Source organism: Nannobrachium achirus (genome assembly GCF_963921795.1).
Source record: "Nannobrachium achirus genome assembly, chromosome: 6".
Taxonomy (NCBI): Eukaryota; Metazoa; Chordata; class Actinopteri; order Myctophiformes; family Myctophidae; genus Nannobrachium; species Nannobrachium achirus.
The window spans coordinates 34,667,114-34,684,560 of NC_137815.1; the positions used below are offsets into that span (position 1 = coordinate 34,667,114).

General features: G+C 42.0%; 1 protein-coding gene across 1 annotated transcript; it reads right to left on the reverse strand.

Annotated features, from left to right (window-relative positions):
- Positions 1-1,988: 1,988 nt before the first annotated feature.
- thumpd3 (THUMP domain containing 3) lies at positions 1,989-16,300 on the reverse strand. The gene is made up of 11 exons (XM_080727893.1): positions 16,193-16,300; positions 15,423-15,761; positions 8,179-8,256; positions 7,768-7,984; positions 6,745-6,992; positions 5,902-6,032; positions 5,193-5,262; positions 4,784-4,899; positions 4,568-4,672; positions 3,725-3,848; positions 1,989-2,570 (listed from the first exon to the last, which is right to left on the reverse strand). The coding sequence occupies exons 2-11, from the start codon at positions 15,687-15,689 to the stop codon at positions 2,382-2,384; spliced, it is 1,545 nt and encodes a 514-aa protein (XP_080584019.1). The 5' UTR covers positions 15,690-15,761; positions 16,193-16,300; the 3' UTR covers positions 1,989-2,381.
- Positions 16,301-17,447: the final 1,147 nt, after the last annotated feature.

A 17,447-nucleotide genomic window follows, 5' to 3' on the forward strand; every position in this document is an offset into this window, starting at 1 on the left:
CAAAATAGATGAATACACTCTGCAGACTGTTTTATCAATAGGCTACTTTTGGCTTCTTGTGATTAAAAAGAAAATCCACATTCAGACCCCACAATCAGGGTGATTACAAAAAGAAAATTGTCCACATCAACTGTACAAGTCAGTCAGAAAAATCTATGTCAAATAATTTAGCAAATTCTGCAAAATTAAGAATGTAATGCCTATAGCCTACTTGCATATAGGCTAAGGGTAAATTATTTTTAGGTACATTATGAAATGAGTTTAAAACTGCAGATTTACAATTGAATACATTGCTTGTGATGGAAAGAATGTATCAGCCTGTGTGTGTGTGTGTGTGTATGCGCACATGTCACGTGTGTGTGTGTGTGTGTGTGTGTGTGTGTGTGTGTGTGTGTGTAAAAAATGTGCAGGTTGTTCAAGCATGTTAAATTGCTAACACATCTAAGACTGCAGAACAGGTTTGTTAGTTATGGTGTATTTGTTCAAAAAAATATAAAAGTATGGCAGGTTTGTTAATTATTATAATTACAGTGTTTGTTCAAAAGAGTGTGAAATTGGGACTATACTCTCCTGATTTACACATATTCAACCTGGCCTAACTGACCATGATACCACACCAATAAGGTGACAAAAACAACAAGTGGTGGAAAAAGTACTAGTATAGGCCTAATACGTATCATTGCTGCAATGTTGAAATGGGCTACTCTGTTAGTAAGTCTGGAAGTCAAAATATCTTAAAGTTAAAAAGTATTGGTATCAAAATGTACTTAAAGTACCAAAAGTAGATAGTACTCATTATGCAGAATGTCCCATTTCACATTTCTATTGTCAAATGGCCCAAATGTTTTTGTTAATGTATGTTTTGTAATAATAATAAAAATCTACACAAAGTATCTAGTTACAGGTACTTAAGTTTTCAAATAATTATAGTGGAGTTAAAGTATAATATTTGCCTCTGAGATATAGTGGAGTAGAAGTACAAAAATGCTAATATTCCAGTTAAGTAAAAAAAAACAAATCTATATAAATCTTTGTAACAAGAACAAATTATAACCCTATAAAGTAACCCATATCTGTACAGTATGTAGTGCGATTTTATTTCCATCCATCCATCTTCAACCGTCGGGTCATGGGGACAGTAGTTTCAGCAGAGTGCTCCAGACTTCCCTCTCCTGAGCAACATTAGCCACTTCCTCCTGGTGAATCCTCGCGTTCCCAGGCAGAGCCGGCGGTAGGACTCTGTGAGCTTAAGGTTGCAACCAAACACTAATATGCATAGATATTAGTGTTTCGCCTTTGTTTTCGAGTATTTGCCGGTTTCACTGTTGGGGCTGGGTGGTCTGCATGATGGGGCTCGACCCCAGCCGCCCCCCTCGTGCCGCCGGGTCTGTTCCCAGGCCAGTGGGGAGATGTAATCCCCCATCATCTGGTCCTTGGTCTGCCTTGGGGTCTCCTCCCAGTGGGACGAGCAGCGAGGACCTCCATAGGGAGACCCTCGGGAGGCATCCGTACTAGATGCTCAAATCACCTAAGGAGCAACGGCTCTATTCCGAATCTCTCTTGGATGACTGAACATCTCACCCAAGGGAGATGCCACCCACCCGTCTGAGAAAACTCATTACGGCCACTTGTATACGAGATGTATTCCTTTGCTCATGACTCACACTTCTTATTTCATCAGCAGCCATAAACTGCGCATGCTGCATGACATGCACACACTTCCATGACTTCATTATTTTCTTGAAAACACAAACGTTTATTTTGAAACTAAGGATCGAATTTCCTGTTCTGCCAAGTGTGTGCGCACATGGTGTCATCATCACGACATGTTTTGGCGTGTGTCACACTCATTAATCTGAAGGATTACATCATTTTGGAAATAACATTTATTAATCAGAACAAAGAACAGTATACTCATTGGTAAGCTCGCTCAGACAGCAATAAGCAGATTTCTCCAATATAAACAGCTTCACTCTAAACCGTTGTAATTATGACACTGCTGAAGATAATACACTCAAAATAATCAACACTTCTTTCTTTCCAGTTAGTATAGTTCAATTAACCAGTGGCCAAAAAACAACAACCTAAAGATGGGAAGCAAAATATGCTTGGCACATTTTGGCAGCAAACTGCACCAAATAACTTAAAATGAGGCCCAAGCCCAGAAAAGAAAAGAAAAAGTCTGTAAAACTGGCAAAACTGAAACAAAAATGTATTCTAAACCGTGTTTAGTTAAAACTTAAAAATAACAATGACAAATAACTTAAAACGAGACCTGAGTTTAGAAAACAGAGTCTGTAAAACTGTCAAGTAGCAAAATGGATCTAAACTGTGTGTTAAAGCTTCAAAACGTCACAACGAAACATGGAAGCGTTGGAGTGCTACTTGTCCTTCTCTTCTCCAACAACCACGTTGTTGGCATTTCCTGTTGGCGATTCGTAGACATCTTCTGGAGTTTGGCCAAACGTCGCCCCGGTCCGTCTGAGGAGGAACACCCCAGCGTGGAGACCTCCAACATTCACCCACACAGTGTGGGACCTCTTCCACAGTCCTCCCATTCTGGAGATGGCCTGGAAGCAACAAACACAAACCTTCTCAGAACATAAACAGGATGGTGAAACATCTGTTCTAAGTGATATAAGTAGTCTACTCAGAGACATTAAGACGATAAAAGCTTCTGTCACAATAGCAGTACTGATTCAATACTACATTGTTCAGATGCGAGTTGATTTCCGAGGAAGCTGGCTCCACAATGGATTAGGAAATCTGGGAATGCTTGTGACCGCCAAGACAACATCAGGCTTTGTGTTCATAGAGAATAGAGATCAGGTTCATTTCTTGATTTCATCTCTAATTTTACTTTGATATGCAAATGCTCTAGGTTACAGTATTATTGTGGATTGTGACTCAACATTAACACATATGGTGCCAACCCCGAGTTTCCCGAGTTTGTATTGGTACTACCGCTGTGCCAACCCAGAGTTTCCCGAGTTTGGGCCGTTTTTTTATTTATTTATTTTTTTCAAAAATATTTTTTTGACCTCCAGAAATGTGTTAGGCATGATCGCGATCGCGAAATTGCATGTTTAACCCCCATACCAACCCATTCTTTCAAACATGACAGCCATGTTTGTTTACATCTGAAGAAAACATAATGGCTCATAAATCATGAATGCCTGAACGGATTTCCAAGCGGATTTATTTGTTTGAAAGCTGTGAACAGCATCTACACACGTGGTGCATCATCTAGGCATGGGCGTGCACAATCCGTGCACTATAAATTACATGGAGGTCTATGGAGACCATGGCATCGCGGGACATTGAAGAGAAAAAATCATTGCAACATAAGTGTTAACAGTGAGGAATATTATGAAAACTTTGTGGAAAATCACACAGCTTGTTATTACGGTACTTTATTCCAACATAATTATCTTGGACACATGCCCTGTGCACTTGACACCTTACCATGACTGTATGAAAAAACTAAAAGCCTGGCATGCAGGTCGAGTCGGCACCTAAACATTATCAGCACCTTCCATAAGCTCATACTGTAGCTTGTTGCTTCGTGCCACGCTATGAGCTTGTAGATCTACTATTTTTGGAATAGCCAAACAATGTGCTAAATGTATACAGTTAAAATCTAAAATTACACAGATGCTTTCCCGGATTGAATGGGTTAGACACAGTAGGTCATGTACAGCAAGTCATTCACGTCGCTCTTTACCTTTCCAAAGCATTTCTTGTCCTGAGTCAACAGCACAGCCGTCCCCGAGCCTGGTCTGCACACACGGGCCATCTCTCTGAGACACGAGGGGTAAAGGTCCCAGTTCTTCTTCCTCGAGCCCATTCTTCAAGAGAAAGCATGTGACTTTTTTTTTGTTTTCTCTTTTTTTTACAAAAAGTACATACGTACAGTACACACACACACACACACACACAGCTCAGGTTCTTAACTACAATGTTTGCATTTTCACATATTTGGTTCATAGGGGTATATACAGCATTCAGTGGAACTAGGAGTTTGCATAGAGTTGCAGATAGTTATAGTCGTTACTGTACATGTTGTCTATTGTCCTAAAACAGTGGTTTTAGGGCAATAGACAAACCTTTTAACCATGACCATGACAGTGACAACCAGTAGACTCTAACCTCTTTGAGCTTTATGCCCAACAGGTTCAGTGGTTTCTCCCAGATTCCAGAGAACAGGTGTACTTTCTCATTAATACGGTATCTTAATTTGTCTAGAATTGCAGCATCGGATAATATTCATTGTTGCTTTCCTAGCAATAATAACCGATAATAGCCTATCTACATTACAAGTGTAGACACATTGAGAGCTTGTAGATCGGCTATTTTTGCACGCTTCCATAGAAGACATACCGGCTTCAAAGGAATCAAAAAATGACTGAAATAAGTTGCGGCGACTGAGAACTTTAAGGAGCGGTTAATGTTTATATAGAATTATGTCACGGTATTGTTTATAAATAGATTAGAGGAAATAACCTCGGGGCAACAATAAGTTGCTAGGTGTAATCACTCAATATTGCTCCAGGTACGTAGGTGTTACCTCTTGCCGAAGGGCATGTCTGTGATGATGATGTCAACGGAGCTGGTTCTTATTGGTAAATGGCACAGGTCCCACTGCAGCGTGTCAATGGGCAATCCAGGTGCACTGTTTCAACATAGTGGTTTCTAAGTCATAATGGCATGACGTTTGGCACATCCAAGCAAACTCCATATTTAATGTTTAGAGGATAGAAATGTTTTTGCTCCAGCTTCTCACCTGCCCTTGTCGTGCCTTTTCTTCTGGACGTGGCATATGTTATGGACTGTGCGGCTCACTGCCATGTCGTTGTTGTCACCGGCTATGTAGAAGGAATTTTGAAATTCTATGGCTCCCTAATGAAAGAAAAATCGTGATAAATTGTACTTTTATCCAAAGCGCTTTACATAGATTGTGCATTACATTCACCAATTCACACACACATTCATACACAGATTGCGGAGCAAACCATGCAAGACCCCAACCAGCACATCGGAAGCAATTAGGGGTTCAGTGTCTTGCTCAAGGACACTTCGACACTAAATCTGGGGGAACCCCCCTGCCATCCCATATAAGTAGTTAACATATCATTACTACTTGCATACACATTGGACCTGTTTCAGCTACATTTAGTTAAAATGCCTCTTACCTCCAGGGGTATAGCACCAGTTCCACACATGGGATCAAGGATTATATCCGAAGGCTGAGGTTTACACAATCTGAAAATTATAATCACATTCAAAATGTAGTAGTTAATAGTTAATATGACTTCCCTGCATGCCATCAGTGCCCCCTGTAGCCCAAATGGTGAACTGGCTTGTCAAATCAAATCAAATAATATTCAATTAAAACTCATTTCAACAGCTGCATTGTTAAGCAATATTCAAGAGCTACTGCAATAAAATGCTTCATTGCAAAACTAAGCCTAAAGCTTAACATAGTGAGACTTATTATTACACAAAGAAATCTGAAGATTAAAGGGGAAGACCACCCATTTTCAATATTGAACTATGTCATTAATATACCTTAGAGGAGTTGTGTGGAAATAAAAAAAAAAGTTCCCCCTCTTCTGTGTTGCCTAGAACTGGAGGATTGATTTTGGGGTTTGTATTGTAAAGTACAATGTGTGATGTCATCAAGTTGTAATTTGCAATACAAACCCCAAAATCAATCCTCCAGTTCTAGGCAACACAGAAGAGGGGGAACTTTTTTTTTTATTTCCACACAACTCCTCTAAGGTATATTAATGACATAGTTCAATATTGAAAATGGGTGGTCTTCCCCTTTAAAGGAATCATAGTGTTTAAACTGCCAGCAATAACAGTAACTTTGGTGTTGCTGTATTTTTTGTGACCCACCTGAGCATGCCATAGCACAGTGTGGAGCGCAGGGTAGTAGGCCCAAAGTGAGTGATGTTTCTTCGGTGAAGACTCTCTTCTGTCAGTGCAATGCCTATCACCACCTCTTGACCATGTATGTTCAGAAGGACCTGCAGCAGAATTGGACATAAAAAGAAAAGAAAACCCCCAGCATAAATCAGTGCTTTGGGTAGTGCATAGTAATAACACTTCCAAGCAAGGATCTTATTACCTAATTTATGCTTTATCGTATATTCTTGCAGAATATCTGTTCTTTTTGGCAGGCACCACATTCATACGACAAAGGTCATAAATTAAGCATAACAATACTGTATTGCTGAAAGACTCAATCATTTTTTGCATATTTTCGTAGCGTAATATGACATTCGAAAAAGTAGGAATGTAATCCAGGGTTGCCGTGGGTGAAAAGGTTATTTACAGGGGTGCCCCGAGTCAAAAAGGTTGGAGAACCACTGCTTTAATCATCTATGACGTATGACGCCATACATCAAGGTTTCCTATTATTCGACCCTCTTCTAGATGGCTCGCCTCCTACAGAGCCACACCGTAAATACATCGACAACTCTTTGTTACGGTAAGTTATGAGATGACATGATTGAAATAACAGCTCCACCTTATTCACAGTACTATCAAATGTAATCAGAACTTGGCCTCGCCTTATTTTAACTGGCATTACTGACACCCAGAATGTGTTATTCCTTCTTGTGTTTCCCCTAAAAAAGTAATCAGTAAGGAATTCCCAACAAAAGAAATCGCAGACGCAGACATTTGTTTTGGCTGGCAACACTACATGTCTCAAGTTGAAACCAGCACCGCGCCCACCTCGATATCAAACTTTGTCATGTCTGCTTTCCACTGGAAGAACTCTTGCACGGCACCGCCAAAGTCCCTGGCAGCCTCGTTGGAGGAAAAGCTGTGCTTGTCCCCAGCCCTGTTGCACGTCACACGGAATTTGATCAGCTTGGTCTCCTCTGCCGGCGTCGCGTCCCCCGAGTCCTGGCTGTTGTTGGCGTCTAACACATCAGGAGTGTCTTCTTCGCCCTCTGCCTGGCCTTCAGCTAGGGATGAGACTATATAACGATGACATGTCATGATTATAGGGCTGTCACAATTACTACATAATCGTCTAATCGTGATTTTTTTAAATAATCGTGATTATTTTTCATAATCGTCATAATCGTTTCCATGTTGAAAAATGTTCATATATTTTTAAAAAAAACGCGTTGTGAGCTTGTAGATCTGCTATTTCCACTATCAATGTTATTTTTTAAGTATAAAGTTGTCAAATATGCCAGTAATTTTTTTGTATATTTAGGTTATGTGTCATGATTGCCATGTGCAGCTTCAAAGCCTAAAAGCCAAACAGAAATGTAATTATCAACGTCAAAAACACAATTAAATCGTTAATCGCCAATTATTTGAGTGACAATTAATCGTCATGTAAAATGTCACATCGTGACAGCCCTACGCGATTATAGTGGCAGATATAAATGCAAAGGCAAAATTATGCTTAAAACTTAAAAAGTACACTTTGGTTAACCACTTGAGTCCCCAACATCCCTATTCTGGTGGGAATGTTTGCCAAAAATAGCCGATCTACAAGCTCACAACGTGGATCAGCTATTTTTGGCAGAGTGATTTGTGCAGAGTGAAATAAGAGCGTACCAAATGTACTCTATATAGGTATCTTTTATCAAATATAGAGGGGTTAAGTAAGTAGTACTGAATCTGAAGCTCAACAAAAGCTAATTAATCCTAGTGTATGACAGAGGACGATTTCAATATAAATGTAAACCTCTGCGATACGATTATTGTAATCAGTTTTTATCATTGTCCCATGCCCACCTTCAGCGGTCGTCTCCAGCACCAGTTGTTGCTGCAACGTCTCACTCAGGTCTGCTGCACCTGTGGCCTCGCTGCCGTTAGCTTTGACCTTTGTGCCCTTCTTTCCTCTTCGAAAACCTTTTTTCTTTTTCAGGTTGTTGTTCAGTTTCCACACCGCCAAAGCATCGGTCCACGGGAGTTCGGAGGCCAGCTGCATCAGATCCTTCAGTGTCTCCTCCTAAAACAGGACAGAGAAGTTGTGTCTTAACTGAGCTAGCATTTATGTGGTTAATAAAGAGAATTATATTCTTAATTGGGAGTTAATCATTATTTTTAGCAGGAGTATAAGTAGAACATAGTAGATTATGTTATTAATGATTAATGATATTGGTACAATGGGAGGGTTGAATTGTGTGTGAATATGATGCCTACCTTGGAGTCTTTGAACTGGTAATTGTCATACTCTTCAACCACAACAAACAGGTTGTCTACAGATTTCAGAAGATGGACCTGTGGTATGTTATAAATGAGAGAGAGAAAGACACATAAGAAAACAAATGGTAAATGATGCATTTACTGTATATAGCACCTACTCAGGGTTTCCTGCAGGAAAAAGTCTTGACCAGGGGAGAAGCATAGGCAAGGAAAATTTTGCTTAATTAATTAATTAATTTGCTTAATTAAAATGCATTTCTTGATTAATTTTTATTATATTAATTCTTATGTTTGCCCTCAAAATATTAAGTGAAGTTAAATAAGAGAGAGAAGTTGCTTATAACAAACAAATCAAAACATATTTCGATTTTTGATTAAATCAGTTATCATTTTTGCCCTCAAAATATTAATGAGTTGGTGTGAAAAAGGAAAATGCAACTACAATATGCTATCATTATTCACATTTATTTAACATTGTGTAGCAAAACCAGTTTAGCTACTTTGACCCTGTACATCTGCTATTTGAAAATAGCTGATCTACAAGCTCACAGCATCACACAGCTAAACCAAACGTTGGCGAGGTTGTTTATAGGCTACTTTACATTTAACCCTTTCCAAGCCACGGGGAGCCCCTTAATATTAAAACCGTACTATATCGGACTTCCTAGGGGGGGAGGGGCAGCCAATCGTCTTTTCCTGTAGTTTCCCGTATTTACAGAAATAAATGATTTTCATCCGAAAATCGGCGATCGTCTAACCTTCCCTAGTCACCACTCGTGCATTGATAGCTCATGGCTGGTCTGACATGAAGCAGAAGTGATGTCATGGCCCTTTCCTTCTCCAAGGCACCTTTCCCCATTCGGTTACTGTCTGTACACGAGTGCTTCTACTGCAGCCGTGCTGGTGGCTATGCTAGCGATACTTTTCAGTTCTACTCTTGAGTCACACGTGGATTATTTGAGGGGACATTTACGTGAACGGATCACGCACGCGAAACGCACGGGGACATGATGCGTCAGCCGAATCTCCCACTCTAAGCCAATGCAGATTGAGAATTTCACTGGGAACTGGGGTGAGTAAAACAACGGGGGATCGCGGAATGGTAATGGGGGATGAAGACCACGTGATATAGCGCTGGATGTCTGGTAAAATGAATGCGGTTCAGATCATAATATAATAATAGAAATTTCACGGCTAAACTACCAACAACCATTCTATTTCGGACGGCAAAGTGTTAAGTACCAATCGTTCTTATTTTTGTTTTGAAGTCCACCGATAGGCTCTTATTTTGAAGCCTATGTATTGACCGGGGTAACAGGTTTACGTTGGTCTGACATGACGAACAATAACATAGCTACCTAGCTTGCTAGTGCTTCTGTGTGCTGGTGATGAGTGATGACCAGTGATCGGACGCTATACTATCGTCGTAGGGTTAGGTAACGTGGTATTGGCAGTAGGGTTGGGGGCGGTAACCGCCGTACCGCCGTACCGCGGTATACCGAGGCCTACCGCGGTGTCAGGGTCCTTACCGCGGTCAAAATAGTCTATTTTTTTATTGAAAACAAGCGAGTTTTAAAACGGGGGAGAGGCGAGGACCGCATGCGCTCCATGCCGCTCTGCTCTGGGCCGCGTACCACAGGTTTGGAACGTCTATGGTTTGGAAGCCACATACGTCACTCGACTCGGAGACTCTACACAGACACAGCAGCAGCCTCGTAGTAGGGAGCACGGAGAAGCGTAAACTTTCTCTGACTGTAATCCACACAACACAAGTATGTTAATACATACCTTGTGTTGTGGCAGTAGTACCTTGTGGCATTTTGTTTTTTATTCATACGGATTACAGGCGGAGCACGGACCGCGTGGACTAAAAGCGAAAATTAAACTATCTTTTACTTTTCCCACCGTGTCGCGCCGAGCCGCCGACTCGCCCGTTGTGCCCCGTCGCCGATTTTATAACCTTTTCTGTCAAGTCTTGTCACTAAAACCTGTATATATCAGCACTCAATCGCTGCGATTTCAGACGTGAGTTAATCACTGTACACGATCTGATTACCCGTCTCCGTCTCTCTTCTGGTTTGTTCACACACAGCAGTCTGTGTCTTAAAAGCCCAAGTAGCTACCGTTACTATGGTAACCCGACAGTGCAGATCTAAAAGCTCAGAACGCGTCGCGGATGCGACGTGTTGTGAGCTTGTAGATCTGCTCCTTTCAAAGCCAAACCTGCTGTGCTGTACGGGGAAGTATAACTCGGGCAGTCAGGCTGTGGAGAGGCGGCTTTTGGGAAGACGATTGCAATATTTTGGCTTATCGCCGAACCTTAATTAATAGATACAGGTGGTAATTACCGCAATACCGGCGGTAAATGGGAAGACGGTAATCGCGGTAACAAAATGTCGATACCGCCCCACGCCTAATTGGAAGAGATGGGGACTCGAGTTAAAGACTTGCGACTCGCGGCCACTCGAGTGACGTTTTTGGAGACTCGTCACTCGACTCGGACTCGCCCCTCAAAGACTCCAGACTCGACTCGGACTCGCCCCTCAAAGACTCCAGACTCGACTCGACTCGAGCTCATAAGACTCGTGAACAATCTTTATTTTAAGCACTATAATGCATGACAAGCCCGACACATATTGTCCTTTCCTTCTCCTTTCTTCTTTCTTTCTCTGGTGCGCGGCTGAGCGCTGCTGTGCCTGCCCTGTGCGTCTGAGCGCTGCGCACGGACACAGCGGCGACCGCGTTGTTTTCCCCAACGTACTCCGGTACAATGGTGGGGGCCAGGAGCGCTTTGCTGTGTTCACTTGGACCGTGCAGAGCGGCCCCACCGTTGCGCTCAGGGCCGTTGGGAAAACCGCAGTCTGTCTCGCAAAGCGTGGCAGACACAGCCGTCTGCATGGACCTTTCATTGTAAGATTTAAATATTAAAACGGCAAAATAAAACAAACATATTTAGCTCATCATCAGCTATTTTACTTCAGCTAACTTGGCATTTGTTTAATAATTTGATAAAATGATAGGATTATCTGTGAGAGCCTGCTTATCTAATGTCGGGTTTCTTCCCGGCGAGCGCATCCTCCTCTCTTGATAATGTTCCAACTTCCACCAGCTGCAGCTATAACAGCTGAGCTCATTAACCCCTCGTAACTTATTGTTTAAAGCATTAACGTGAGGTTACCATGCCCAGTAGCCCTACTCTTACACTGCTAGAGGATTATTAAATTGTTTTTTTATCTGTTGCGCTCGCGCGTAGGCTATATAGTGCGTCTTTCCAATCTATATCTAGATGCCGACGCGCCATGACACGGTGGATTAATAGCTTGCAACTCTGATTTTTTGGGAGCCGTATAGGCTAAACAATAGGCCTATAAGCAATATCATCATCAAAATGTATCATCATCACTTGTCTTATAGAACATTGGAACTGCCATTTCACTAAAATAACTAACCAGAGAAGAGGTAATCAAGCACAAGTGATTTTCAGCGCAGCAGCATGTCACGGTGACACTGTGTCAATCAAACAGCCACCCGACATTTGATAACCGTCGCACATAGATTAATACAAGGGACTAAATACTGTAAAACCCCCAAATAAGGAGATTTATAGTATCAAGCAAAGAAATGAATTACTGTAGGCCTACCCTTTTCCTGTGATTCAAGATTCTTAACTAAAACTGCTGTTGAAAATGTTGCTGTATCAATGACTAAGTAATGTATCAATCCTGACATACTGTCTGTTTATATTAATACAGTAAAGGAGTGATCATGAATACAATCATGCACTTGCCAGTACATAATTTAATTAATATACGCCGGCAACAAACGTTTACGACAGTGATGTAAAATGTATTCCCAGTCCAATCCCCACTAAGAGTACACGTCGCTATGGTAACCAGTAGCGATACGTTTTACGGCAGTAACTACCGTAAAGTGTTATGTTGCTTACTGTCCAGCTCAGCTGGCGGCTTCTTCAAATAGAGAAATTATGATTGCTTCGCAATTCGTATTTAAAACAACATTTGAATTGTAGGTCTATAGCTCAAGCTCTCTTAGGAAAATGTCAGTACAGATAGCTACAAAGGTCTACAAAAAGGATTTAAACACAAGAAAGCACAATGGCTGGTTTACATTGTCATTGGGGTCCTTTCGTACTGGATTCAAAAAAGTCAAGCAACTGAAGCAAGTGTGGCTGGTTTTGGGATTATTTTATTCACAAAGAAAGTCGTCGGATGATGATCGGGACGGCCGGGGACCCTGCTACTATTGGACATAACTGCGTTGCTTCCAAGGAACTTTCACCGAGGAAGGAGAGGCAGGAGGTCTACTTCAGAGATGTTTTCTGGGGGAAATGGATCCATTATTATTAATCGTGGAACTTTTAACAGCCTCCGTAGCGTGACTGTGAGTACATACATTCATGAATTGAATTTCATGTGTCTTAATTTAGCCTGCCATGGCTGCTGCTGCTGTATCTGTGTGACAGTGTGAGTCGTACCGGGTGATTTGTGATGCGTAATATAACTGTATTTCAACCGGAGGCTACATAAAAAATAAAAATAAAAATATATATATATATATATATATATATATATATATATATATATATATATATATATATTAGAGGTGGGCAACGATTATTTTTTTTTAATCGCGATTAATCGCACTCAATCCTGGAGTTAATCGCGATTAATCGCGATTAAAATGGCTCATTTTAAGTCTGCCGAAGGCATTCAAAATTAGTGGCGTCCCTGAAAATCGCGGGCCCCCCTGCAAGGATGGGGGCAGGAGCCCTTTTGCAAATGATAATGGAGTTCTATCCGTCTGTCATTCAATGTTATATGAGATACATAAAGGTTTCCTGTGTAAATAAGGCGAAAAGCTTACTAGGATCTCCTTTGAGTTGATCTTGTACCAGTGAACTGTACTGTCATGAAACTACAATCAATCAATCAATCAGTCAATCAATCAATCAATCAATCAATCAATCTCTCTGGAAGAAGTTGCACATGAACTCTGCAGCTTCACTAAGGCGCTCCAACAAGACCACTCTGACAAGCTAAATGCTGGGTGCAGTAAATGTATTTGTCTGCAAACAGCCCAATGAGCCCATATTAACAGCTGCATGTTTATTTTATTTGTAGCCTATTTATTTAATTAAAAAAAAAGAAAAAAAATGTTGGTGAACAAAATATTTTTGACAGTGTACTCTGTCTCGTTTTTGCAAAATCTCAAATTAACAACTAAGAACCAGCAGCAGCAGCTGCAGGCAGCACCAACAACAAACAAACTGGACCTAAAAAACCAACCAAACAAAATCAGAAACAAAATCACAACTGTAGTCGCTGACTGCAGCGAGTCAGACAGGCAGCCGCAGCAAGGGATGATGAGAGAGATCAGATTACACAACAAACACCAGCACGCAACAGCGTGGCTGAAACGCACAACACAACAAGTTAAACAACACACAGTGCAAGTTGAATCTTTATTTACCTGATTGCTGCTGCCTGCAGTTCATTTTTTCATATCCAGATAGATAAACGCGCTTCAATACGTGTCAAACGCTAAGTCGCTAAAACCGAAACAAACACACTGTCACGTCACAGCTGTGAGCCTGCATTCTGAAAGAGGGGCGGGTTCCCAAAGAGTGTACAAGTAAAGCACAGTGCTGTGACACAGTGACAGCCAATCAGAAGACGTCTCTGATTCAGAGATGTTTAAGTCAGGTAAGATGGCAGCAGACTGCCTGCGCTGTCCTGTGTGTGATGTCATTGCGCATGCAGCTCCCAGACCCAACTTTGATCCGCGATTAACGACGATATTTTTTTTTACCGCCGACAAGAGTCTCGCGATAACGCAGCACGATAACGCCGATAACGGCCCACCTTTAATATATATATATATATATATATATATATATGTGTGTGTGTGTGTGACTCGTGACTCGACTTGTGATGAAGACTCGGACTCGACTCGGGCTGACCCACTAAAGACTCGACTCGACTCGTGACTCGAGATCAAAGACTTGTGACTCGGACTCGACTCGAGATCAAAGACTCTTTTACATCTCTGGGTATTGGCGCTGCTATGTTTAATCTTACACATTAAGCCAACATAAATAGTAAAGCTTTTCACACGGAAGGCTTTATTGAGCAATGAGCACCCGCACAAAGTCCTGTGAAACTAACTCACGGAGTGGTGCGTGATTCTCATGCAGTAGCCTACACACGTAACACATCCCTCCCGTGCTGGAGTTAAATACTTTTGCAAGTTTTTCTACGTGAGTCGCGGGTAACAGCCAGGATTTCCACCGCGGAGGTAAAGGCTCAGCCCTGAGCCGCTCAGGGCACTGGGCAGGGCTGCATTGTGCCAGCCACCCTCTCCTCCTCTCCTCCGTGATATGAAACATGCTCGCGGGCAGCGGCGCAGCGCTGCGCGGTGTAGGCGAAATGTGAAGTCCATCTACTGTATTAGTCCAAAATCGCAAAATGTACTATAGTGGTTTTAAAAGAAATCTACATCTCTTCCTTGCACCGTTAAAGCCCCGGTGAACATTTGTGACGGTGGGCTGCTCTGGACGTGTGCATGTGATGAAAACAAGCATGCACTGGTGACGTTTAGGGCTTTTCGCTATGCGTCTTGGCCGGGCGCTAAAGATTTCAGACCAGGCGCAGCGCCTGGCTTGTAAAGTGCTGCCGGAAACGCTGACCTTTATCCAAGGCGCTTTACAATGATTGGGCCTGATTCACCAACTTACTTACGAACGTTCTTACGAAGAAATCTCTTCTTAGACCCTCTTAAGACGTTTTTAAAGAAAATTTGGCATAGACAAATGTTTTGGGTGATTTGTTCTTATGTTAAGAAAAAAATCTACGCACACTGGAGAGCACTCTTAGGGTGGCCTTTTAGGTCCAACTACTAGTAAAACACCTCAGGGCGACAAGCGACCTCGCCACTTAAGTGGGCGTTAATCATTATTAATGATAGCGCGCAATGAAGTGTGCTCACCACTGGCATCAGCACTGGCGATGTCAGTGACATCACCACTGGCATCACCAGGAATGCAGGTCCCTCGTTGGCTGTTAATGATGACGTTGCCAGAAATGCTGGTCCCTGATTGGGCTACGGGCTTAAACACGGGCAGACACCGACATACGTACATACACAGCCGAACGCAGTACTTGCGCACTCTGCTGGCGCAAGTAATTACAATAACTTGACAGGAATATACAGTCACAGCTTACCTGGAAAAGCTTGTCAGTAGTTATCTGAAAGTAGATGCGACCCCTGTCCTTGCTGATTCGTGCCTCGACGCCGATCTTCTCCTGGACCTCCTCTGCTGCGGTGTGTTCGAACCCGGTTGGAACTGTGGCACCGATCATTGCTGTGATGAAGGTGTCACTGCGGCTGGTGCTGGTGGCCTCGTTGTCAATGTCAGTGGTGAGAGAGATAGGTTCCACTGCCATGGGGCTCTGGGGAGCGTCCTCCTCCAAGTCCTGGGATGATGACATGGTTGTTGGAATGTTGGCTGCCTCTACTGGACACTGCTGCCAAACACCTGCAGTAACTGTTACCTGGGGAGGCTGGAGGAGGTAAGAGAGGACATTCAACTTAGTCAATATTGATTAATTGAACACTTTATTAGAAGTTTGTAAAGGAAAAGATACAGGACAGTAGCTACAGTTCACTGATACAAGGTCAACTAAAAGGATAAAGACCTCAAGAAAAAGCTTGTTTAAATTGGGGTCCCTTTCAATTCATACAACATTAAATGACAGACAAGTCTGTCAAGGCTTTTGCCTTTCCAAAGCCAAACACAGTATCTGTTCATTCCACGGTTTCAGGCGTTTTATTATAGTCGTGGGATATCGATAAATATTACTTAAGAAGACCATACTGACGCTTGCATTATTTTGTACCCTGCTAACGTTAGCTGTTTAAGGAGCTGAAAAGTTAGTATTGAATTAAAGGTAGCAACAGCCCTATATGTCCATAATAGTCATTCAAAACCCACCGGTTGACTTGGAGAAGATGCAGCTGATGTTATTGTTGGGTACCAGTTCCTTTCAGTTTGATAACGGTTGTCAGTATGCAGTGCATCGCAGATATAAACACACACCGCTCAGACTGTCAAACACGAGGCAACAGTTTGACAAGCTGCTTGCAATCCCTGCATACTACTTCCGGGTACATGTTTACATTTACAGCAAGCGACCGATAGAGGGCGTCAGGATACAACTTTTGCTAGAACTCTGCATGGGAGGCTTCAACCAAAACTAAGGACAAAACAAAATGACCTTTGTGGTTTTCAACCTTTTTCATATCAGTGCATTATTATGTGTATAATATTTTGTTGTCGTTGGATACGATTTTGTCCACAATTCCATGCTGTATTGATGTTCTATAGGACTGTTGCATTTTACACTCAAGAGTTAAAGATCGATGAGGGCCCATCTGGAACTACCTTGTGACTCGGACTCGACTCGAGATCAAAGACTCTTTTACATCTCTGGGTATTGGCGCTGCTATGTTTAATCTTACACATTAAGCCAACATAAATAGTAAAGCCCCCCCCCCCCCCCCCCCCCCCCCCCAAGGACCACTGGTTGAGAACCCATTGGCCTAGATCAGTGGTTCTCAAGTGTGTTGGTAACTTGGACCCCACAGGGGTCCCCACAGATTTCCCAGATGACAGGGAAGTGAACATTTTTCCTTTTTAATATCTAAAAAAAGAATGAAAGAAAAAATGCCATTACTGCATCAACAATAATCAACAAACTGTCTATAGTATAAAAAACGATCAAACATTGGCCTAATTGTCAAAGAATAGACTATATGAAAGATGCACTTTTTTTAAATAGCTGATTAACAAGCTTGTAGATCGGTTATTTCACAATATTTATTATCTGTGGAACAAAGTCACATGTAGGCCTAATGACATTCCAAGTGCTTGTCAGGTTGGGGGGTCCCAGTCCCCAGTTCAAATTTGATTCTTTTGGGGGGTCACGGCCAGAGTGTTTCATTTGGTCCATGAAAACAACTCAGCTGTGTAGGCTACTAACTCAAATGTTTCTCTTTTATTGGCTACCACAAACCTTTTCTTTCTCAGGTAAAGTACACATTTTCTGTAACCTGGCCCTGACTGGACATTCGTTCTGTCTCAGTGTTCTGTAGATAATACACTGTAAAACCCCTGAGTGTTCATTTAACTCGACGTGCAGAGAATGTTAGAGAGGCAGGGGCTGAAATATCTAAAAGGGCCTTTTAGT

Coding starts and splice junctions, on each gene's coding strand:
- thumpd3 (XM_080727893.1), bottom strand. CDS start 15,689: ATGTCATCATCCCAGGACTTGGAGGAGGACGCTCCCCAGAGCCCCATG. Junction 8,257..15,422: donor CTACTGACAAGCTTTTCCAG/GTAAGCTGTGAC, acceptor AACATACCACAG/GTCCATCTTCTGAAATCTGT. Junction 5,263..5,901: donor CTGTGCTATGGCATGCTCAG/GTGGGTCACAAA, acceptor TATAATTTTCAG/ATTGTGTAAACCTCAGCCTT.